Source organism: Capsicum annuum, chromosome 3, assembly GCF_002878395.1.
Source record: "Capsicum annuum cultivar UCD-10X-F1 chromosome 3, UCD10Xv1.1, whole genome shotgun sequence".
In the NCBI taxonomy this organism is placed as follows: Eukaryota; Viridiplantae; Streptophyta; class Magnoliopsida; order Solanales; family Solanaceae; genus Capsicum; species Capsicum annuum.
This window is the reverse complement of record NC_061113.1, coordinates 263,365,660-263,390,143: the sequence shown is the minus strand read 5'-3', so window position 1 is coordinate 263,390,143 and position 24,484 is coordinate 263,365,660. Positions and strand designations below refer to the sequence as shown.

The 24,484-nt window shown below is 35.6% G+C and overlaps 3 protein-coding genes across 7 annotated transcripts; 2 read left to right on the top strand and 1 right to left on the bottom strand.

Annotated features, from left to right (window-relative positions):
- Positions 1-103: 103 nt before the first annotated feature.
- LOC107862127 (ATP-dependent Clp protease ATP-binding subunit ClpA homolog CD4A, chloroplastic) lies at positions 104-8,142 on the top strand. 5 transcript variants are annotated; one of them, XM_047409973.1, is made up of 11 exons: positions 104-865; positions 994-1,009; positions 2,346-2,920; positions 3,160-3,275; positions 3,994-4,116; positions 4,198-4,383; positions 5,071-5,286; positions 5,544-5,761; positions 6,239-6,314; positions 6,397-6,486; positions 6,674-8,142. In XM_047409973.1, the coding sequence occupies exons 3-11, from the start codon at positions 2,353-2,355 to the stop codon at positions 7,853-7,855; spliced, it is 2,775 nt and encodes a 924-aa protein (XP_047265929.1). In that variant the 5' UTR covers positions 104-865; positions 994-1,009; positions 2,346-2,352; the 3' UTR covers positions 7,856-8,142. The 5 variants fall into 5 exon arrangements, with proteins under 5 accessions (XP_047265929.1, XP_016563069.1, XP_047265930.1 ...); XM_016707583.2 differs by having other exon boundaries at positions 994-1,061; XM_047409974.1 differs by having other exon boundaries at positions 977-1,009.
- A 138-nt stretch (positions 8,143-8,280) lies between these two features.
- LOC107864766 (probable LRR receptor-like serine/threonine-protein kinase At3g47570) lies at positions 8,281-12,433 on the top strand. The gene is made up of 2 exons (XM_016711194.2): positions 8,281-11,516; positions 11,642-12,433. Exons 1-2 carry the CDS (start codon positions 8,819-8,821, stop codon positions 12,001-12,003), a joined length of 3,060 nt encoding a protein of 1,019 aa, XP_016566680.2. The 5' UTR covers positions 8,281-8,818; the 3' UTR covers positions 12,004-12,433.
- Positions 12,434-12,677: 244 nt separating this feature from the next.
- LOC107862126 (ATPase WRNIP1) lies at positions 12,678-14,849 on the bottom strand. The gene has a single exon (XM_016707582.2). It carries the CDS (start codon positions 14,683-14,685, stop codon positions 12,928-12,930), a length of 1,758 nt encoding a protein of 585 aa, XP_016563068.2. The 5' UTR covers positions 14,686-14,849; the 3' UTR covers positions 12,678-12,927.
- Between the last annotated feature and the right edge of the window lie 9,635 nt (positions 14,850-24,484).

Sequence of the window (24,484 nt, the reverse complement as noted above, 5' to 3'; positions counted from 1 at the left end):
CAGCAACTTGTCCAGAAAAAAGAAAGAATGAATTAAAAATGTTTCAATATTCTTGAAAGAGATCAATTACAGTAAGTAAGGTGAAAAATTGATACAGGTTTTGAGATAAAAACAATATTTATGTCTATTAGTTTGATGCCCGACAATTTTTTCCTAAAAAAAAAACAACAGCAACAACGTGCCCAATATATTTTCACTAAAGTGTGCGCACTTTATATCATTACCTCAAATATAAGATAAATAAGTTATTTTCAATAGACTCTCAACTCAAAATAAAATCATTTACACAAAGAATAATAAAAATAATAACAAAAGATACAACATCCTAAATTCATACTAACCTTCAACCCTTATTCACCTTCTCCATAATTTTCTATTTAGAATCTCCATGTAGTATCTAATCATCTCCCTCTAATCTCTCACACCTCCACACCCTCCTCATCACGTGATCGCCGTTTCAATCTCGCTTTTCTCATCTTGGCTTCCACCAAACCTGCTCCCACCTTATCTAGAATAACGAGCTGAGATCGGCCATCAGAGACGTCGACGACGAGAGTGGGACCCAACTATCCGTATTCGACTTAGGCAATAAGATTAGTATCCAAATCAAACGGTGTAGATTTGCTTAGGCGAATTTGACGAAGAACGTAGAAGAAGAGAGATATTTTTAGTGTGTATGCCGGTGCACGAATAGTCAATGGAGTAGCGTATACAAAGGAAACACTTGTTATATACTCTATAAATATTTGTACCTCCACAGTTATATCTATTAGCCTATCACACGGCCGGTCTCTCTATTTCTTTTCCGTTTCCTTTTCCTTTCTCTCTCTTTTCAATCTTTTTCAGAATCTTTATTGTTATTCAGGTCAGTATTTCCTTATTTTTGTATGTATTTATTGGTGAATTATTGAGGTTGGCATTAGGGTTATTTCAAGATTTGATTTGATTTTGGGTGTGCATTGAATGCTCTAATTAGGTGTGTTTGAGTTTCAGAATCGAACTATTAAAGGTGGGTCTTTTGCTTCTGGTAAAGATTCAAGCATCAGTTGCTCGATAGGGCGGTAAAAATTGGAACTTTGGAGCTAATGTTGTAGTTTTGAGTTGCTTTTCTTGTTTTCCTCATGTTGTTGTTTTAGCTTATTTCGATGTTTTGCCTGTATGAAGCAAACTCCTAAAGATGGGGCTTTTACTTGGTACTTGTAAAGATTCAAGCATGGGAAAATTTAAAACTCTGGAGCTGGTTTTATTCTTTTGAGTTGTTCTGGGCTGTTGTTTTAGCTTTTTTGGTTTTTTTATTTTTATGAATCAAACTCGTAAAAATAGGGTCTTATTTGAGTTTTAGTATACTCGATAGCGTGGTAAAAATTGCAATTTTGGAGCTGATTTTATTCATTTAAATTGTTCGGAGCTGCTTTTCTGCTGTTATTTTAGCTTGTTTTGATGTTTTTATTTTATAAATCGAACTGGTAAAGATAGGTGATTTGCTTGTATTTATTTGTAGTATTTTCATTCAAAGTGGCACTTTGGTTGTAAATGGGGTTACGTTTTTTAAAATTTGTATTGTTGTGGATTCCGAGCTTGCTTCTTTGAAAGGGGTATGATGTAGCTCACCTTGTTTATATTCAATTAACCACTTGATGTAGTTATGGTTGATTTGTGGTGTTAGAATTCCCCTAACTGCTTCACTAAATACTCGTGAGTGTTTAAGACCACTTGGAACTGGTTTGTCTCAATGGCATTGGTTGTTTTGATAATATCTTGATCTTAAAAGAAATATTGTATTATATCCTAGAGTGTTTTTATATTCCCAATGGAACCAAGTTAACCTATTCGATAGGAATAAAAACCTACAATCAGCATGCATCTTTTGATGTTCCACATTCTGCTAGTTTAGAAACTAAAGTCCTTGCAGCTTGGCTGCTTAATCCTGGATAAAACAGCTACCACCCAATGGCTGCATAATTTTTCCAGGTCTTATTATTTGGAGGCTTTATTATCCATTTACTGATGGAGCAACTTTTATGGTGAAATTTGAATTTTGATTTGATCTCTTGGGCTAGTTGTATCTTTCTCTAGTATTTTACGAAAATAGACAACATGCATTTCCAGAGCTTTTTGTAGTTTGGCGTTCCATAATGATCCAATTTCTCTATGTTATGTCGCCTAAAAAAGAAAAGGTAACCTCCAATGGGTATTGGTTAACTACGGTTTTGTTGATGTCTGCTAATCATGAACTCCTTTTCATTGTATCCCTAGTCTGTTATGTAATATGAAGTTATGAAGCGTGGTGTTTTTCCAAATGCCACGAGTGATCTTTTCTAATATGCTATCATGCCATGTTGCAGGTCCATCATGGCTAGAGCTTTAGTTCAGTCAACAAACATTCCATCTTCAGTTGCCGGTGGAAGGGCTGGACAATTCAATGGATCCGGGAAAAATCAAAGAACTGTTAGAATGCTATGTAATGTTAAATTATCTTCCTCAAGACTGAACAGTTTTGCAGGACTGAGAGGGTACAATGCAATAGATACACTGCTTGTAAAATCTGGACAAACTCTCCATTCAAAAGTGGCAGCTGCAACTTCTGTCAGGCGACCACGAGGCTGCCGATCTGTCCCAAAAGCAATGTTTGAGCGCTTCACCGAGAAAGCAATAAAAGTCATTATGCTTGCACAAGAAGAGGCCAGACGACTAGGTCACAACTTTGTTGGCACAGAGCAGATTTTGTTGGGTCTTATTGGTGAAGGAACTGGTATTGCTGCTAAGGTTCTTAAATCCATGGGAATCAACTTGAAAGATGCTCGTGTGGAGGTAGAGAAGATAATTGGAAGGGGTAGTGGGTTTGTCGCTGTCGAGATTCCTTTTACTCCTCGTGCAAAGCGTGTTCTAGAACTCTCTTTAGAGGAAGCCCGCCAACTAGGTACCGCGATCTAATCATTTCAGCCTTTTGTTGGATTGTTTTATGGTTGTGTTCTTTTATGGTTATGCGAACACAAAATTATTCTCCTTTTAAGTCTTATTTTAATGAAGTTGTTATAGGCATGATTTTCTATAGTTACTTTTTTACTCGTTTTCCTCTCTAGTCCTCTGTGCACAAGCTTCACAGAATTCTGAAAATCATTTGGTTATTATCTGTGCTGATTGATTTTTTTGATTCAGGGCATAATTACATTGGCTCGGAACACTTGCTACTTGGATTGCTGCGCGAAGGTGAAGGTGTGGCTGCCCGCGTTCTTGAAAACTTGGGTGCTGACCCCAGTAATATTCGCACACAGGCAAGTAAATTTCCTTTCTCAAGCTGCTTTGAAATGCTGTTCTTGAAGCCGAGGGTATATCAGAAACCACCTCTCTACCTCCACGAGGTAGGGGTAAGGTATGCATATATCTTGCCCTCCCTGTGGGATTACACTGATTATGTTGTTGTTGTTTACTTTTGATGGTTTTAGACGGGGAAGGGGTAGACCGAAGAAGTACTGGGGTGAGGTGATTAGGCGGGACATGGAACAGTTACAGCTCACCGAGGACATGACCCTAGATAGGAAGGTCTGGAAGATGCGAATTACGGCAGAGGATTAGGGCCAGTTCGGGTTGCTAGTGTAGGGAATTAATTGGTGGGGGTGTATTCCTGTTATGATTCCGTATTCAGTGTTTCGTGTTCCGTGTTCCATGTTTATTACGAATCTGTGTGCTTTCCTCTGCTTTATATTCCTGCATTCCTGCTTTACTCTGTTTTATATTCCTTAAAGGTGCCGTATCTATGTTACGTCATCTGCTTCTGTGTTGTACTATGTGTTTGTGTGATATCTCGTGACTTGAGCCGGGGGTCTTTCGGAAACAGCCTTTCTACTTCATCAGAGGTAGAGGTATGGACTGCGTACATCTTACCCCCCCGACCCCACTAAGTGGGAATACACTGGGTTTGTTGTTGTTGTTGTAAATTGCTTGACTTCATTGTAATCAGTTCTTTTTTTCTTTTGAAAAATAAATAAATAGGTCATACGGATGGTTGGCGAGAGTAATGAAGCTGTTGGTGCTAGTGTTGGAGGTGGAACGTCTGGTCAGAAGATGCCTACATTGGAGGAGTATGGTACCAATTTGACGAAGTTGGCTGAAGAGGTATGTAAAAAGACATTTGTGATAATGTGGAGATTGATTGGCTCTCTTCATTTGTTTGATCTGGGCATATCATATTTTCAGGGCAAACTAGATCCTGTAGTTGGAAGACAGGATCAAATCGAGCGTGTCACTCAAATCTTGGGCCGCCGCACAAAAAACAACCCTTGTCTTATTGGAGAACCAGGTGTTGGAAAAACTGCTATTGCTGAAGGGCTAGCTCAAAGAATTGCTAATGGTGATGTCCCTGAAACAATCGAGGGAAAGAAGGTAAACAGGTGTATGATAAATTTGCAGAACATGTTGTATGCTTGTGCTTTATTTTATTTTATTTTCAATTTTATCTCAATTATATGACAGACCCAGAAGCTGCATAGATAGAAAGACTTCAAAAATCATTTGTATAGTGTCTTAGAATTTGATTTTATAGAGTTATTCAAAAAAAAAAAAAAAAAAGAATTTGATTTTATAGAGTGGTTAGTTTATTAAATTGAAAGTAAAAGTCCCACAGTCAAAGATATATACACAAGCTGATATAGTAGAAAATGCCGTGCTGTAATCTGATTCCCCATTTAACAACCCCCACTCTCCATGCCGAGAAATAGATGATTCTAAAGTATCCAATCATTTACCCAATCAAGATTTTTGGTAGACATGCCAAAAATTTACAGTAACACATGAATGTCCTGTTTCCAAATTTCAACTGACTTGAGCGCACTTACATATTTCCTTCACTGACTGTTTTATGGACTCAGCTATAACGAACTGAAGGAAAACAGATTTTAATTACCCTCTTACTTCAGTTCCGAGTTTAACTGAAGTAATCGGGTAGATGGTTCTGTTTTTGTTATTATTTTTTTATCTGCAACTTTCTTGATGTGGTATTCCCTTCTTTTTAAAAAAATTATAGATCCTTGTCATTATGTGAGTACGTGACTTGCTATGTGTGATAATCAGGTCATAACACTTGATATGGGATTGCTTGTTGCTGGGACAAAATACCGTGGAGAGTTTGAGGAGAGACTGAAGAAACTAATGGAGGAAATAAAACAAAGTGATGAAATAATATTGTTTATTGATGAAGTGCACACATTGATTGGAGCTGGAGCTGCAGAGGGAGCAATTGATGCTGCAAACATCTTAAAACCTGCCCTGGCTAGAGGCGAGCTGCAGGTTTGTTATCCTTCTTGACCTGTAGTAGTAAGTCCTTGGGAATTTTAATGAAAACTATGAAATCTACCTTTAAATTTGGTGTTTGATCATTATTTTGATCTTTCATAGTGGTAGGCCTGCGTACACTTTACCCTCTCCAGACCTTACTTGTTATCCTGATAATACTACAAAAGAATTTCAAAGGTAAATCGGTTGACGTATCAAAATACTAACAGTTAGTCTAACTGAGAAATATTTTGCTTGGTTTCACTTGTCAGTGTATTGGAGCCACAACCCTGGATGAGTACAGAAAGCACATTGAGAAAGACCCTGCACTGGAGAGGAGGTTCCAGCCAGTTAAAGTCCCTGAACCTACTGTAGATGAAACCATACAGATCCTGAAAGGGCTTCGGGAGAGGTATGAGATTCATCACAAGCTCCGCTACACTGATGAGGCAGTAGTTGCTGCTGCCCAGCTTTCTCACCAGTACATCAGGTATTTATCATATTCTCATTTTCCAAATTCTCTTCCCGTCTCTTTCCCTATCGGAAAACCAGCCCTACTTATTTTGTTCTACAAATGCTAACCAAGTGACACAATGGGGCCATGGGGCCATGAAAGAGGTTGACCACCATCCTCCTCAACTATGTATGGCTAATGAACTCCTTGCTTTAGTCCGCTCCTTTCCTTCTTTGGGCTCGGGTCAGTAGTAACCTTGGTTGTAAGTTTTTGTCGTATGATTTAGATGTCCTCCCCAAGAAAAAAACTCTTAGTAGAAGCTGGTTTTCTTTTGTATTGGTGTCTGAATAGTCTTATGCATGTTTTGTATCGGCGTCTGAATAGTCTTATGCATGTTTTATCTCCTAAAATTTTGCACTTTTATCTCCCACCAAAGAAAGTTCATCTGAATTCCATGATTTGTCTCAATTAAAGCATGAACCTGTTATTGAGTTGAACCTTTGTTTGTTTCAGTGACCGTTTTCTCCCAGATAAGGCAATTGACTTGATTGATGAAGCTGGTTCCCGTGTTCGACTTCAGCATGCACAGGTATATAGTACTCTAATAGTCTTACTCTACCCTGCCCTTTCTTCCTAATGGAGTCATGACCCATTTTCTTGATACCATCTAGCTTCCTGAGGAAGCAAGAGAGCTGGAGAAAGAGCTTCGCCAGATTACAAAGGAGAAAAATGAAGCTGTCCGCGGGCAAGATTTTGAAAAGGTGTGTAGTTTCCTCTCGAACCTGTGCATAAAATTCCACGGAAGTGGTTAGTTTCTTATTGAAAGCATTGAGATGTTCGAGATGTGCAATTTTAATCTTCCTATGTGGTTAATTGTACTTTTCAGCCAATTCAACTACACACTACACATGAGATATATAATTCTTTACCTCTCTATGCATAGGACAGGCTGGGGAGTTGCGTGATAGAGAAATGGATCTTAAGGCACAGATCTCAACCTTGATAGACAAAAACAAAGAGATGAGCAAGGCTGAAGCTGAGGCAGGAGATGCAGGTCCCGTAGTGACAGAGGCAGATATTCAGCACATTGTCTCTTCCTGGACTGGCATTCCTGTAGAAAAGGTCTCAACTGATGAATCTGATCGCCTCCTAAAAATGGAAGAAACTCTCCATACCCGAGTCATTGGCCAGGATGAAGCTGTAAAAGCCATTAGTCGCGCTATCAGACGTGCTCGTGTTGGACTCAAGAATCCCAACCGACCTATTGCCAGTTTCATCTTTTCTGGTCCAACTGGTGTTGGGAAGTCGGAACTGGCAAAGTCTTTAGCAGCATACTACTTTGGTTCTGAAGAAGCAATGATTCGGCTTGATATGAGTGAGTTTATGGAGAGACACACTGTCTCTAAACTCATCGGTTCACCCCCTGGGTATGTTGGTTACACTGAAGGTGGTCAATTAACTGAAGCTGTGAGGCGTCGACCTTACACTGTTGTGCTCTTTGATGAGATTGAGAAGGCTCATCCTGATGTCTTTAACATGATGCTTCAAATTCTTGAAGATGGAAGATTGACAGACAGCAAGGGCAGAACTGTTGACTTCAAGAATACACTCCTCATCATGACATCAAATGTGGGAAGCAGTGTGATAGAGAAAGGAGGCCGTCGTATAGGTTTTGATTTAGATTATGACGAGAAGGATAGTAGTTACAACCGTATCAAGAGCTTGGTGACTGAGGAGTTGAAACAGTACTTCAGACCAGAGTTCTTAAACAGATTAGATGAGATGATTGTATTCCGGCAGCTCACTAAGTTGGAGGTGAAGGAGATAGCTGATATCATGCTTAAGGAGGTCTTTGTGAGGTTGAAGAACAAGGAGATAGAACTTCAAGTGACAGAGAGGTTTAGAGACAGGGTGGTTGAGGAAGGATACAACCCAAGCTATGGAGCTAGGCCATTGAGGAGAGCTATTATGAGACTGCTAGAGGATAGCATGGCTGAGAAGATGCTTGCCGGTGAGATCAAAGAAGGTGATTCTGTAATTGTGGATGTGGATTCAGATGGCAATGTGACAGTCCTTAATGGCAGTACCAGTGCTCCCTCAGATCCAGCTCCTGAGCCTATCCCTGTGTAGATCAATTATTCATTTAGCTCTGCATTTTTTTTGTTTGTAATGTTGCTTTCGGTTGTCTTGGCCACTTAAGCTCTGCTGTGCTTTTGAAGCAGCTTGTTGTGAGTAATTTTTTGGGGTGTCGGTGATGATATTATGCCAAGTTGAGAATAGCAGCACCCTTTCTATGCAGAGCATCCAGGATTACACATTATGTACTTTAACTGGATTTCATTAGAAATTGTAGTGACAAAACTATGTAGAAACATTTGTTCTAATTTATGGTAGGTGATAGTTGACTTTGTCTATCATTTTCAGCACTTCTTTCCTGCTTTTTTGTTACTGTTTGGCTTAAATCACAACTAAAGATGTAAGCAATGAACATATATTTCTCTATTGGTGTTAGCTAATGCCCACAAAGAACACTCGACAAATGCACAAAAAGGATTGAAGCACTGAAACACTTGCTGCAAGGGTTAACTGGATTTGTTGTACTTGAATGAAATAATCTGCTGTCAACTCTACTTTATATCTTTTTGAAATGAACTGTAGTTACGTAGCAAAAATCTGCCCTCCTTGGCCTCTCTATGGTATGATAATAGCTTAATATATATTTTGGCTGTCATTCAACTCTTTAAATGTAGTAATACATTTTCTGCTGCGCAGACTTTGACCGATATCATTTGTTTTTCCCAAATTGTAGATCTCGTTTTCCATGATTTAGTAGACTAATGAACTTAATTAAGGGACCTCGTTGATTATAGATGCCTTGCGAATGAAAGCAATGAGGAATAAATTGGAAAATTCCGAATGAAAACCTTAAATAATAATAATAATAGTGGTCAATGAAACAAAATTTCAACCTGTTTTAGCATAAAGAAGTAACAATCTTTGAAATGAGTGCTAACCTCAAGAGTCGAGACTATATATATGTGGATGTGATGTCCAACTTACAAGCACAAGTTATCGAACAAAAGTGAGAAAGCAATGAAGGTTCATAATACAAGCGTAAATCTAATCTTCATGCTTGCTCTTTCTGCTATCATTTTCCTATGTTGGTTCAACTTAAGATGCAATGCAGCAGCCGCTCTAAGAAATGAGATGGACATGAGAGCATTGCTCGAGCTCAAATCCTATATAACTGAAGACTATTTTGCAACCTTGGATTCTTGGAATGGTTCTTCACATTTCTGCCACTGGCCTGGAGTTAAATGTGGCCTCAAACACCAAAGAGTAACTCACTTGGATCTGAAAGGCAAGAGGTTAGCAGGAAGCATCTCACCTCATATTGGAAATCTTTCCTTCCTAAAGTCTCTTGATCTTTCGGACAACTCCTTTCGAGGAGAAATTCCTCAGGGAGTGAGTAATCTCTTCAGACTTCAGAACTTAAACATGAGCTACAATTTTCTTGGAGGTGAAATGCCACGTAACTTGTCTCAGTGCTCCAAACTTGTGACTCTTGCTCTAGACCATAACTCTCTGGTGGGGCAGATTCCTTCTGAACTGGGATCACTTTCAGAGCTCACCAAACTGCACTTAGGAAGCAACGACCTGAGTGGAAGTTTCCCGGCTTCATTTGGGAATCTTACATATTTGCAAGAGCTAGGACTGTCTTATAACCAGTTGAAAGGAGAACTTCCGGACTCGGTGTCGCGAATGAGAAGTTTGACATTGATTGATTTATCAGTCAATCGACTTTCTGGTGCGTTCCCTCCTCCGCTCTACAACTTGTCATCACTTAAACGAATAGGCCTGTCCTATAACTACTTCTCTGGTAATCTGAGAAGCAATATTGGTGTTGCTTTTCCCAAAGCAGAGAAGATCAACTGGGGAATGAATTTGTTCACTGGAACATTCCCAGATTCATTTGCCAATGCTTCAAATCTTCAAATACTTGATCTTCCAGGCAACAATTTTACTGGAAATGTACCTGCAAGTCTAGGAAATGTGCAGAACTTAAGGTGGCTAAACGTTAATGGTAATCAGTTGGGGAGTGATGAACCTGATAACATGAATTTCATCAGTTCCCTGACCAACTGCAGCAACCTACAGTACTTGCTTTTAGCCCACAACCACTTTGGAGGCATGTTTCCAAACTCAGTAACCAACCTGTCCACCCAATTGATGGGATTACACATGGGACAGAATAGGATTCAAGGGAACATACCCAAGGAAATTTCAAACCTGGTGAACCTCAATGTACTCTACTTGCAAGAAAATCGTCTAACTGGTAGCATTCCAGCGTCTATAGGAATCCTTTCAAACTTGGGAACTCTTGACTTGGATTCAAACAGATTGACAGGCGAGATCCCATCCTCAATAGGCAACATCACGAGACTACTCTATCTTTATTTGTCTGGAAATGCTTTGAATGGAACTGTTCCTCCATCCCTTGGAAATTGCAAACAGCTGTTGAGGCTTTATATTGGTGAAAACAATCTAAGTGGCACAATGCCGGGGAAACTGCTGAGTTTGTCATCCCTAGCACATGTTAATCTCTCTTACAACTCTTTTATGGGCTCCCTGCCAATGGAGATTGGAGATTTAAAAAACATTGCTGGTTTTGACCTTTCCTACAACAATTTCTCAGGCATGATTCCAAGCACCATAGGGAAATGTTTGGTCTTGGAATCACTTTACATGCAAGACAATTCATTTGAAGGGGCCATCCCATACTTAGCTGACTTACAAAACCTACGAGAGTTGGACCTTTCAAAAAACAACTTATCAGGAGAAATTCCACCTTGGACTCTGAATCTTTCCTCCCTTCTGTACCTGAATCTTTCACACAACAATTTAGAGGGTGAAGTTCCCATCCAAGGAATATTCTCAAATGCAACAGCATTAGAAGTTGAGGGGAATCCCAAGCTTTGTGGTGGAATCCAAGAGTTTGATTTGCCACCTTGCCTGAACCAAGAAAACCATAGAACAAAGAGGAAACATCTTACGCCCCTCTTGACTGTGATTATCAGTGTTATTTCAGTTGCTGCAGTAGCATGTTTTCTGATTTCTGTGTTTTTTATCAAAAGATCCAGAAAACGAAGAGATGCAACGTCCACATTTGGGCATCTCACTTTCCCCATGATTACATATAAGGAGCTTCATGATGCAACTAATGGTTTTTCTTCAGATAAGTTGTTAGGCTCAGGCAGTTTCGGTACTGTGTACAAAGGAATTCTTCGCTCATCAAATGAAAATCCAGTAGCTGTCAAGGTACTCAACCTCCAAAGACACGGTGCATCTAAAAGCTTCACGGCTGAATGCCAAGCCTTGAGAAATATTCGGCATAGGAACCTGGTGAAAGTCATAACTGCATGCTCCAGCATTGACTACAAAGGAAATAACTTTAAAGCCATAGTGTATCAGTTTATGGAAAATGGGAGCTTAGAGGAGTGGTTACATCAAGAATCAGAAGGACAAATACAATGCAACAGCTTAAACATTCTTCAGAGATTAAATATTGCAATAGATGTGGCTTCTGCATTACATTATCTGCATCATCAATGTGAAATCCCGGTGGCTCACTGTGATCTCAAGCCAAGTAACATTCTTCTCGACGACAACATGATAGCACATGTAAGTGATTTTGGATTGGCCAGGCTCATGCCTAGTTTTTCTGGGGAAAGCAATCTTAACCAATTCAGCTCCCTAGGAATACAGGGAACTATTGGATATGCTCCACCAGGTAAGTATCCTTTCTCATTTTTTTGATTATCCTCTTACTCAAATCGGACAAATACTGCAAGACTTGGGTTAATTTCAAAATGCACGATTTACAGAGTGAGTGGCTAATACGGATTAATACTGCAGAGTATGGCATGGGTGCTGAGGTCGCCATAACAGGAGATTTGTATAGTTATGGGATCCTATTGCTGGAGATTTTCACTGGAAAAATGCCCACAGACAAACTATTCGAAGACAATATGAATCTGCGCCTTTTCGTCAAACTGGCACTACCAGATCGAATAATGGATATTGTTGATGGATCCGACCTTTATGGAGAAATGACAGGAGGGAATGCATACGAGATTATAAGTAGCGAACAGATCAAGTGTGTGGTTAATATTTTACAACTTGGGCTAGCATGTTCAGCAGAAACACCAGAAGAGAGGATTAACATGGAGCACGTGCACAGGGAATTGATAACAATCAGAGACAGGTTTCTAAAGTAACAGGAACACACTGCTAAGCAGTCCCTACTTCCCACAGACAGCTCAGCGAAAAGCTAGATTGATTCGTTAGTTACCAATTGTCTTATGTACGGTCAATCTCAGATATCAACTTACACTTTATTTAAGACATATGGCAGTACTATCTTTTTTTCTCCCAGATGAAAGAATAAATCAGAATGCCTTAGTTCATTTCAATTTATTATGTCTTCAATCAACAACTGCTACTCCACATTACTTACTAATAAAGACACGATATTAAGCCTTATGGATTGATGGTCAACACCAGCAATTAAGAAAGATGTCATTACCAACTAATTAATCTTCAATAACGTCTTAAATCATATGATATCACAAAAGAAGAGCTCTGAACTTGCACATCATATAAAACAGTTACGTAATAACTATTTCAGTATTTCATTCGTTTAGCATGGAACCTGAGCTAATTAGCGGACATATAGATCAAATATGAAGAAATTATTCACCTCCATCTAGGCCAAATTCAAATAAGTTTTTGAGATAGCAAGTGAACAATCCTTGTAAAAATAGAGAGAGAAGCAGCAAAGTAAACCTCACATGTCCTCACAATATAACATCAAGTAAATATGTATTGTTTCCAGATGTAGCCCAAAAACAAAAAAAAAAAAAAAAAAAAAAAAAAAAAAAAAGAGAAGGGATACATAGATTCTGACAAAACTACAACCAAAATTGGAATCATTCAATCCCTCCAAACCAGTAAGTTTTTCCCACCTCCTCTGCTAACAACCCCCCAAAAAATAACTACCAAGAGGCTCTCAATTACTAGAGATTTCTCTGATCATTAACAATTCCCATAACCAGAGAAATCAAGATAAAATAGAGAAATAACAATGCTAACCAGCAAAATAAGCTATTTTCAGAAGCCATAACATTGTGAAGTAATCCTCGTCATCGATCATTTGTTGCAACATTTGGCCAATCAAGAAACTTATAACCTTGAAGAGATGGCGGCAAGTAAGTCTGGGATGAGTTTGGATTGTCAGGAGTATAAATATAGTCCCTCCCATAACCAAGATCCTTCATTAGCTTAGTTGGTGCATTCCTAAGATGAAGTGGCACTCCTTCATTTTGTCCAACTGATTCCCTTACCACTTTTTGAGCTGCCCCTATTGCTCTATAGACGGCGATAGACTTCGGAGCCAAGGCCAAATAAGCAACACACTGAGCAAGGATGACATTGCACTCAGGCATGCCAATAAAATGACAAGCTTGATAGCAAGCAACAGCTTGACCAAGAGCAGATGGATCAGCTAACCCCACGTCTTCACTAGCAAACCTGACCAGCCTGCGTGCTATGTAAAGAGGCTCTTCACCCCCTTCCAACATTCTCGCCAGCCAATAAATTGAAGCGTTAGCATCACTTCCTCTCATTGATTTGTGAAGCGCGCTAATAAGATTATAGTGTTCGTCCCCTGCTCTGTCATAAGCCAAATGCTTACATTGCATTGCTTCCTTGACATCATTCAGACTGATAACTGCAGACAAAGACGACTCATCAGCGTTTCCTTTGTCATCCCCTAACTCCCCTTTTGATCCTCTTGCCATTCCCATACGCGCAGCAGCAGTGGTAGCTGAAATCTCCAAAGCATTTAATGCCACCCTTCCATCTCCATCACAGTTCGTCGAAAGAAACTCTACACATTCATCATTTACTTCAATTTTCATCATCTCCCCCATAAAACAAGACAACCCCTTGTCAGAATCAGCCGCAGCCCGTCTAAGCAGCGTAGCAATATGGTGGGGCTTTAAAGGATTAAGAGTCAAAACTCTACACCTGGACAACAACGGCGTAATCAAATGAAACGATGGGTTTTCAGTAGTTGCACCAATGAAAATAACACTGCCATCTTCAATTACCGGCAAAAACGAATCTTGCTGAGCCTTATTGAACCTATGAACCTCATCAATGAACAAAATAGTCCTCTTATTACCCTTCTTCTTCATCCGTCTCGCTTCATCAACAGCATCTCTAACATCCTTAACACCCGAAGTAACAGCAGACAACGAAACAAACCTATAGGTACTTCCACCACCTTCAGTACCAGAACAAGTATTAACTATCGCTCTAGCAATTGACGTTTTACCCGTACCCGGTGGCCCCCACAGAAGTATTGAAGGAAGACGACCACAATCAATAGCTGATGGAAGAAGTGATTTTGGCGCCAAAATGTGATCTTGCCCGACAACATCGTCAAGTGTACGAGGTCGCATTCGTTCAGACAAAGGCTCATGAGGGGGTCGTTTTTTTTGCAGCTTCTTTACTTGTTCAGATTCGAATAGTACTTTAGGACGCTTAGTTAAACGGAGTAATGGAGGTACCTCGTCTTCTTTATCTTCTTCTTCTTCTTCATGGATCGCCACCCCCATGGGTTTAACCGAAGTGGGTGTAAGGGGTTTGGATTGAAATTGAAAAAACCGATCGATTTTGGGCTGAAATGGTGGAGGAGACGGATGATGATCATGGGTGGCGGCAGTAGGAGAGCCAGAGGAGGAAGAAATGGGGTTGAAATTGGAAGAATTTTCTTGAGATCCCTTGTGACTGAGAATCCATTCGGTGGCTTTGATGATATCTCCGCCGGTTGCCGTCAGCGCTTCGGCGGCGATGTCGTCGGAAAAGCCCATGCTTACCAGCTGCTGCTCAGCCATAGTGTTGGTTCTGTTTCCCGCTTCCGCTTGGCGCTATTTGGTGGATGATGAAAAATGCCTCATTATTGACAAACAAATTAATTTTGAAAAAATTGTTTATGTTAAAATTATTACTAATAAATTAAAAATAGTAGAATAAGAGGAGAAAAACAATTACTACTACGATTGTTACTCTTAAATAGCACATGAAATTTGTGTATTGAAAAGTAGAAACTCTTTATGGCTTTTCTTAATTATAATCTGCCTTGTTTGTTTGAGGTTTGGCTTATTATTGATCTATCTATTTATTTTAGGTTATTAAATTGTATTGATATCTAATCCAAATTGACGAGTAATAAATTTTATTAAAATATATTATTCATTTGATATGTTATATGTCGCATAATAATTTTATTAGGTACTAAAAGATTATAAAAAATCAAATAAAATACAATAGTTAAAACTTATTAATTATTGAGTGGGTTGGATTTTGACCCATTTTCAGCTTATTTCAGTCCAAACCTCTTTTGAACGGATTAATATAGTTCTTTGTGGCTTCGGTTGCGACCAAATCAATATGTTATTGCTTCAAGAGAAACTCCCATCGAAGTTCACTACGAAACTTTAGCTATTTTTTTATTTCTTTTGAAAATGTTAACCCGCAGCTAGACAAATATGACTAAGTGGTATATGAAATATGGCGACCACACCATGCTGTAGAAGGAAATAAGAAGTTAAGACAATGACCACTAAGTCCACCCCATCTACAACCGTAATCCGTTCATTTATTAAACTTATTTTTTACCCCAAACATCCTAATCCATTCATTTAACACCTCTACAGATAACTAACTTTTATGTAGTTAACAAACCAAAGCTTGGCCTAGGGTTCCAAAACCTAACAAGCAGGGTTTGATTTATTCACCTCCTGCCACTTGATCAATAAATTTCTTCTGAACAAGTTAAAAAATTTGATGAGAAAATATTAAAACACGATTTGAAGTCTTGTAAGTTATTACAATTGTTAAGATGATATTTTTAATGTCTTTTCAGTAAGATTGAGCATTATATGATCAAAATAGATCTGAATCTAGTGTACTCCCAAGAGCTAAACTTTTACGTATTATATTTACACATCTTTTAAAATATTGACAAAATCTAAATGACAGAACTAAAAAGGGATGTTTGCTCAAAGGGCCAAGCATCGTAATTGGATAACTTGGGCTGGAGCCCAATTAATGACCCTATTGGGCTGGGCTTTTGCCTCGTTAAGGAGATCTTCACAAATAAGATCATCTGATGTTGCTGTTTAAATTTTGTCTCATTTTTGCAAAAGGGAAAATTAGTTGTGGTGACCATAACTTTAGGACAATAATCATTGTACCCATCTTATTAAATTAAATTGTTTACAATCTTATGAGACTGACAAATTTTGCTGCAATCTTATTAAATTGTTCACAAATCATTTCTAATTGATACATCTTTGTCTTGTTCACAAATTATGTCAGAGGGAGATAAACTTGGGTGCAATCTCATTCTACACCTTTGGCGAAAATTTTCTAATTCATTAACACCGATAGTGTATATGCATGTTATGCACATTTCGATCATATTGATATATGTTAGTTGGATGAAGGATATATACATCTTCGTCTTTCTCAAAAGAACAAAAGAAAACACAGCAGCATCACTGTATGTCCCAATTCACGAGGAAAAGGAAGAAATTGTAAAAGAAAGTTGATGTTGCTCTTTCATGCAACATGGACAAACTTAGCTACTGAATTGCTTATAGCTCTTATTTATTGTTCCTCAATTGTCACTCTCCCATAACCCCACTCCAACATCTTTTTAAACTCCTTTTGTTACTATCACTATTTATTGTATGTCAACTAATGTTCCAAACCAAAAAAAAATGCTTCTAACGTCTTTAACAATATGTATATATCCACTAACTATGTTTTCTTATACACAGAGGCGGAGCCAGAATTTTAAGTAAGGGGGTTCAATATTCAAAGAAAATTAAGTCGGAGGGGGTTCAATACCTACTATAACCATATAAAAAATAAGTTTAATCTAAATAGTTATTCATGTAAAGATCACATAGTATATGTTTTATTCCCTCCACGAACATAAGATCCAATATGAAACGGAACCTCTTTGTCTTTCAACAATTTACCGTACAAATTCGGTAAAATTTTAATAACCTTAATCCACATTCTATAGATGTATTGAGAAATTTAGCAAATGTAAACGTATAGTAAGTTATTTTATTCCACATTTAGTTGCTACTTTACAAAAATTATATATGTTGCAGATTTTATAAACTAATTTGTAAGATATGATCAAATCAAAGATAATTTTTTCATGATGTTGTCAAACTTTTATATAGTAACAAAGTTGTTTGTCATGATATTTTTCTTATAGTTATCATTAAACATCGTTGTCGACAACATATAATTATATATACACGCTACCAAAAAAAAAGCTAGATCGTAAAAGTTACGACTGTAATTTACGAAGATTTAAAACAATCCATCCATTATTTGCTGACAACAAATAACAAAATGTTATTACAGCGAATGCCTGTTATAGAATGATGAATGTATGTAATTTTTTACAATGGTAATCTCTGGATTACTAAACTCAACTTATATAAAGCAAATAACAAAATTAAACCCCAAACAAAAAAAACTAGAAAACAAAAGTGGAATGAAAAAAGATTGAGCATTGCCTGGATATAAATTGGGGGCCCATCAGAATTTAAAGTCTATAATTGGGAATTGGGTGCGGTAACTAAATTTAAAGCCTCACGGGTTTCTTGGCTCTTCCCACTTTAATTATTTTCCCCTACTATTTCTAACCCTAAGTTCATGTAATTATTTCCAAATTTGCAACCATAACTTCAGTAGACTTAAGGTGGGTAATTCAAAGAGAAATCAAACACGTAACAAATACCGATTATAGTGAAGTGATAAATATTTTTATTTTTATCATTCTTAATCAGATCTTTCAATTTTAAATCGCGAGTACGAAGATAGTTTTGCTTTTATCAGGAAACATTTTACCTTTAATTTAAATTTTTCAGTGCAAATTACAAATTAGAATTTAATCAGCGTCATACATACTAAATATCAAGTGGGAATACAATATTGAAAGTGAACTTGCATATAGAAGTGGATCCACACTTTAAAATTTTATAACTTCTGAATAAAGACAAATTTTTAGAAAAATCTTTATATGCGTCCAAGGACCAACAGTTTGTCGAACCGTTATATCAAAAGGATAACTTACGTCAGCAGAATCCTTCACTATTACTGGATCAAGTGTTGTTTTGTTATTTGGTTCTCAGTAGATATTCTTATATCGGTAGGTCGATATCCTAGATATGTCCTTGCTTGCATGGATAAGAGACAATTTGTATGGTCAAATAAGGCATCAACTAGATTGTTAAAATTGTGAAACGTAAGTTTAAAAGTATTTGAACAATTCGTGCATCCAATTTATATCATAAAGTTCTCATAAAACTTTAAATCGAGGAACCACTGTATACATATAGTGAAAATCTAAGTTATATATAATTATATACTCCCTTCATTTTTGTACATTAAATATTTTTTCATTTTACTTGTCGCTTTAATAAATCAAGAGAGATTTTTAAAATAATTTTATTCTCGTACTTTTTGAAGTATCAATAGTCGATTTAGGTATCAGAGCATATTAAATATGAGTACTTTAATAAAATAAATACTTTATTAATATCTTCTTAATGGAAAGTGCAAAATGCATGCTAAACAAATAAAAAAGAATCGAAAAAGTATTAGTTGTGATTAAGCTACTACGCAACATAGCAATTGAACTTTATTTTCACCAGATATTAGTTAATAATCATCTATAGTGACTTTATAAACAATTTGATTGTGATTTTATTTTATTTTTTCATATTTGTTTCCGAGAGTCTATCGAAAATAAATTATCTTTGCGAAATAAGATTAAAATTTGCATGCACATCACCATATCTTAATCCCACTTATAAAATTATACAGCATATCTTATTATTGAAGTAATTTCAATGCAGCATATATTTTACATTATCTGATCAATGTTCATATATTTTATACATACATATATTTCATATTGTCAATAGTACTAATGACTCACAAGATATGCACAACAATTTGCAGAGTAGATGCTCTAAAATTTTGAATTTAAAATGAAATGAAATGCAAGCATAAGATGACCATGGAAAAGATACATAAAGATATTGTTATGATGGTGCAGACATATAATAAATGCTCTGAAAACAATTACTTTTTCCCTTTCAAAAATGGAAGAAAATCATTTTAATCCACCAACTTCACTTAAAAAATTAAGCATCTCTCACGATATTGAACAATTGAATTTTCATTCTTTAATTCAACTTTGGGTAACTTCAGATTAATTAAGCGGCCCTCAAAGAAGAAGAATGAAATTTTACTAATTATATTCTTAATTAATTGGTGAGACTCCAAATTAATCATATATTATTTTCCCAATATTTTCCTTCATTACATAGCATTAACACGTCTTTGTCTTTATTATTTTCCCACAGTTTTCGTCCAAATTGTTGAAGGCTTAGCAAGCCAAAATAGGGGGGCAATGTATGAATGACCCTTGTTAAAATCAAGAAAAAGGGGGAGCATCGCCATTTATAATTTTAATTTTAAAATTGATTTTGCAAAGCTTTTTAGGTTTTATTTTTAAATATCTTATATGTAACAATACATAAAAATCCAATCATGACTAAAATTGATTTAAATCAACTCGTGCACAGACCTAGTGTGATGAGAAAATTAAGTGAGAGGTGACAAAAAAATCTTTAAATTAAAAATGGTGATAACTTTGACCAACTAAGGTCAAATCTTCATTTAAATTGTGATTAAGTTAATTGGGGAGTAAAGTGTAATTTTAAAAATCTTTTAAATTTTTTAAAAAGTCCCCCAACTCCAAATTTTAAATTTTTCCTCTTTTCGTATCTTTTTTTTTCTTTCTCCCCATCTTCTTCTTCTCATTTTTTTCTCTCTTTAGATTTTCCTCTTCTTCCATCTTCTCTTCTTTTTCTTTCTCTTTTTATTTCGTTCTTACTTTATAATTTTCATGAACTATTTTTAAAAAAAAAATTGAAAAGAAATTTTTTGATTGAATGAAGAAATAATTTAGCAAATTCAGCAACTACCAGAGTGACACAAGTAATTTTATTATATGTCTGCACTATTATAACAATTTTAAGGGTGACATATAATAAAATTACTTGTGTCACTCCCGTAGTTGCTGAATTTGCTAAATTATTTCTTCATTCATTTTTAAAAGAAATCAAAAAAAAAAATTAATTTTTTTTTAAAAATAATTCATGAAAATTAAAAAGTAAGAACGAGATAAAAAGATAAAGATAAAAAAGAGAAGATGGAAGAAGAGGAAAATCTAAAGGGAGAAAAAAAAATGAGAAGAAGAAGAAGATGGGGAGAAAGAAAAAGAAGAAAAAGATTGAAAGATAAGAAAAAAGAGTAAACTTTAAAATTTGAAATTTGGAGTTGGATGACTTTTTAAAATTTTAAAAAAAATTACACTTTACATCTCAATTAACTTAATCACAATTTAAATGAAGTTTTGACCTTAGCTAGTCAAAATTTTCACCATTTTTAATTTAAAAACTCTTTTGTCATCTCCCACTTAATTTTTTCAACTTACTTCAAGCATTAGTAGTAATAGTTTTTCTCTTCTTAATCTGCTATTTTTAATTTATTAATGTTGACTTTAATTTAAAAAATGATTTTGCAAAGTTTTTTTTAGGTCCGCTACAATCCTACCTTTTAGTAATGATTATTTGTGATTTTCTGTAATCTATCAAATATTCAAATTCGGTATGTAGAAGATTTGTCACGTGTATTTAATGTTAAAGAAGAAATATTTATTTGTCAAATATTTAAATACTTAGTTATTAGGTATATAAGGTAATTAATATTTTAATTTATTTAAATTAGGTATTAAGACATTCGAGACCACAATTGATATTTTAATTAATTGATATATAATTTCATATTGATAATACAATTGACCCCAAATATGAAATCGTTTTACATTTTAAAATCGTTTATATATATAGAGTGGAGGTGGTAATATCGTTTTGTATTTAATTAGGGGACTTACATTTAAACTATGAATCTGAAATCACATTTGTTAAGAATCTTTTTAACTTCTACATAAAATTGCTCGATAAAAATTTAAATACAATAAAACTTTTGAATACTAAAAAAAATAGTAAATACTTTTCAATTTTTAATTATAGTTCCTAAATATAAATATGATTGTTTTTGTTAAGAGACGTTTTTTATATAGTATGAATACAGAAGTTTGAATTTAATTGGTCTCAATACAAATCCTGAATTCCTCGTGAAATCAAAACAAGTAGCTAAACTTAAAAGTTTTGATTCTTTGTCTGTTATAAATCTTTCTCTCAGTAATGATTATTTTGTGATTCTTTTTTTTATGCCAAGTCTGGTATCCAAAATCATTTAATAATTTTAATGATATATTTAATGAAGTACTCGAGATGCATGCAATTAAAATCAAGCACATTATATATATATTTTTTAGAAAAATAGAGAATAATGTTTTCGTAAGATAAAGAAAATTTGTTTTTGATAGAATAAACAAGTATCAGGGGTAGACTGAAAAATAATTGTGAAATTGTGGTGCAGTGTAATAATAATTTTTTATATTTAATTAGAGAATTTAAGTTCAAAAATATCAAATCGTATTTGTTAAGAAACATTTTATCATCTACATGAAATTGCTCAATACGAATTCAAATTTTATAAAGTGAACAATATAAAATGAAATCAAGATTCCGTTAATTCACTAAGTTGGGATCACTAACTTTTTAAAAGAGTTAGAACTAATAAAATAAATATTTTTCTTATTTTTAATCACAGATCCTCAAACAATTATATGAATTTGTTTTTATTGAGAAACATTTTGCACATCGTATGAACATACAAATTTAATTTCAGTTGGTCTCAATACAATACCAAATACTGCTTTAAACCAAAACAAGTAGCTAGACTTGGTAGTTTTGATTCTTTATCTGTTATAATCCTATCTGTCAGTAATGATTATTTTGTAATTCTTTCTAAATCGGTCAGTTTGGTAAGTAGAAATAGAATTATTTAATTATTGTATTAATGAGAGTCAGTAGATATTTAATGAATAAAATCAAGCAAATAACATAAAACTAGAAAATAACATTCTCTTCATAAATAGGAATGAAGAATTTTTTGTTTATAGAATAAGCAAGTATTAGAAGTGACTGAAAAATAACTTTGATATAGTGATAAATGTCTTTTTATATTTAACTAGAGGACTTAAGTTTAAGCTACAAATCTGAAATAACATTTGTCAAAGAAGCATTTTATCCTCAATATCAATGCTTCTTATCCTCTACATGAAATTGCTCAATATCAATTCGAATTTCAATAACTCTAATTAAAAATATTGGTCACTAATAAAATAGCAAATACATTTTCATTTTTAATTACAAATGTCCTCAAACCAAAATATGAATTCGTTTTTATTACAAGTGTCCCCACACTGAGAGTCCTTTTTCATTTTAATTCCCATCAGTATGGAAGAGGAATTATTTTTAGAAGAAAGGGAATTTTTAGAAAGAAAGTCGGGTTTCTTAGGACCCGTTTGGGTCTTTGTTTGAGGCCCATAAGAAATAAGGGTGTTGGGCCTCTGGGCTGTTGAAGTTTTGGTTTGGCCTCCTACAACAGACGGTATGTGGGCTTGATCTTTTTTGAGCCCATTACCCACTTTGCTAGGGGCTCTAACACTGGTGGACTTTGAGGATTCACCTTGGACCGGCCCAATGGGTGAAAGCCCAGATATGGAGGGTATAGTGGACTTTTTCGGCATCACCTCCAATAAGGTAAGGTTTAGGAACTTACCTGACACCGCATCGAAGGTTTTGACCTTTACGATGGGGGTTCCCTTAGCGGATGTTTGCTGATTTCTTGACACCGGCTTCTTTCTTTTGGCAAAATACACTGTTTTTCAGTCTGGTGTGTTGTCTCCCAGCGGCATCTTATCCTCCGATGAGGTGGTGGTGGCCTTTGATGTTGCTGCATCACTTGTGTTTTCAGATTGCTTTGGACTGAGCGGGTATAAGTAAATGGTCGTTGTATGGCCTAGGCGTCCGCAGTTCTTACATAAGAAGCCCTCCCTCGTAGAGGAGAGGCTAGGTATGGTTGTTGATAAACATTATGGCTGTTACCGGTGTGTCCAGGAGAATTTGGACACAGATTCTAGCGTACCTGCCCCGCAGCGCCGCCGATGTGCATACATCAACCTTCAATAATTACCTTATTTTTTTGTCGATCTGTTGAAGGATAGAGGTGTCGTATAGTTCTATAGGCAACTGAGGAAGTCTGATCCATATGGTGGTTGAGTCCATCTTTGATTCGCTTGGCACAAAATTGGGTTCCCAATTCCTTACTGAGATGAAGCAGTCGGCTATGAACCAAGGTCCTCCATGGTGAATTGAAGATTGACTTTCCGGATTGGAGAGTTTAACAGTAAAAAAATTCATCCCTAGATCTATAAGACACAGTGATTCTAAGAGTTTCCACAAATCCTTCAATTTCTTTTTAAGATACTGGTGGTTTAAATTCGATTTGACTGGCTTGATGATGACGGAGTGGATCCAAGTTGCGTATTATCTGTGTTTATCCTCCTCCGATAGTAGAATTTCGTTATCGGCACTTTTCGGAGCCTTATCCTTGCCGGATTTCATAGATCCCGAGTGAGTATTTGGGGTTATGATTTTTCCAATTTCGATGTCTCTGTAAGAGGAAGGGCTCCGCCATGAGAATTTCATTTTGGAAATTGGTTATTGGAGGATTTGATAGCAAGGGTGGAGTTAAAGTTATATCCATGACGAGGTCGGTGCCAATGATGTAGGAAAGGGATAGAGAGAGGGGGGCCTTTCTCTCACTTTTAGCTCAATTTACTCTATCTAAGGAGCATTTGTATCAAATAAGGATAATACAGAATATGTTACAAATAAGCACAAACTAAAATGAATTGAGTGATGCCATTTAAACGAATCATTATACCTTTCAATTCTCCATTACTATATATAATAATTATATATTAATATAATAATTTATACATAATAAATTATTATTGTTATTAACAAATTTAATGAAAATTAATAAATAAGATAAATTAAACCTTGAACTGTTTGGATGAATTGTGCAATTGACTCAATTAATAGCATTGATAACAAATTAATTAAATATGACTATTTTTAATATTCTATTAAGTTTTATAGTGAATTTTTCATCCTTAAACAATTACGAAAAATGTCAAAAAAATCACAAAAATGATAAATATGATTCTAGGCCTTAGAGAGCGCCACGACAACAAATGTATGATGCTACTTTATATATATTATTGATTATTGATTAGAGGACTTACATTTAAACTATGAATATGAAATTGCATTTATTAAGAATCTTTTTATCTTCCACATAAAATTGCTCGATAAAAATTCACCTATAATAAAAATTTCGAATACTAAAAAAAATAGTAAATACTTTTCAATTTTTAATTATAGTTCCTAAATATAAATATGATTGTTTTTGTTAAGAGACGTCTTTATGTAGTATGAACACACAAGTTTGAATTTAATTGGTCTCAATACAAATCCCGAATTTCTCTTGAACTCAAAACAAGTAGCTAAACTTACAAGTTTTGATTCTTTATCTGTTATAATTCTTTCTCTC

Bases quoted from the DNA above. Each gene is read 5' to 3' on its own strand.
- LOC107862127 (XM_016707584.2), top strand. From the start codon at position 2,353: ATGGCTAGAGCTTTAGTTCAGTCAACAAACATTCCATCTTCAGTTGCC. The intron at 5,762-6,238 runs GTATTTATCATA...TGTTTGTTTCAG, and splicing joins CTTTCTCACCAGTACATCAG to TGACCGTTTTCTCCCAGATA. The intron at 6,315-6,396 runs GTATATAGTACT...GATACCATCTAG, and splicing joins TTCGACTTCAGCATGCACAG to CTTCCTGAGGAAGCAAGAGA.
- LOC107864766 (XM_016711194.2), top strand. From the start codon at position 8,819: ATGAAGGTTCATAATACAAGCGTAAATCTAATCTTCATGCTTGCTCTT. The intron at 11,517-11,641 runs GTAAGTATCCTT...TTAATACTGCAG, and splicing joins TATTGGATATGCTCCACCAG to AGTATGGCATGGGTGCTGAG.
- LOC107862126 (XM_016707582.2), bottom strand. From the start codon at position 14,685: ATGGCTGAGCAGCAGCTGGTAAGCATGGGCTTTTCCGACGACATCGCC.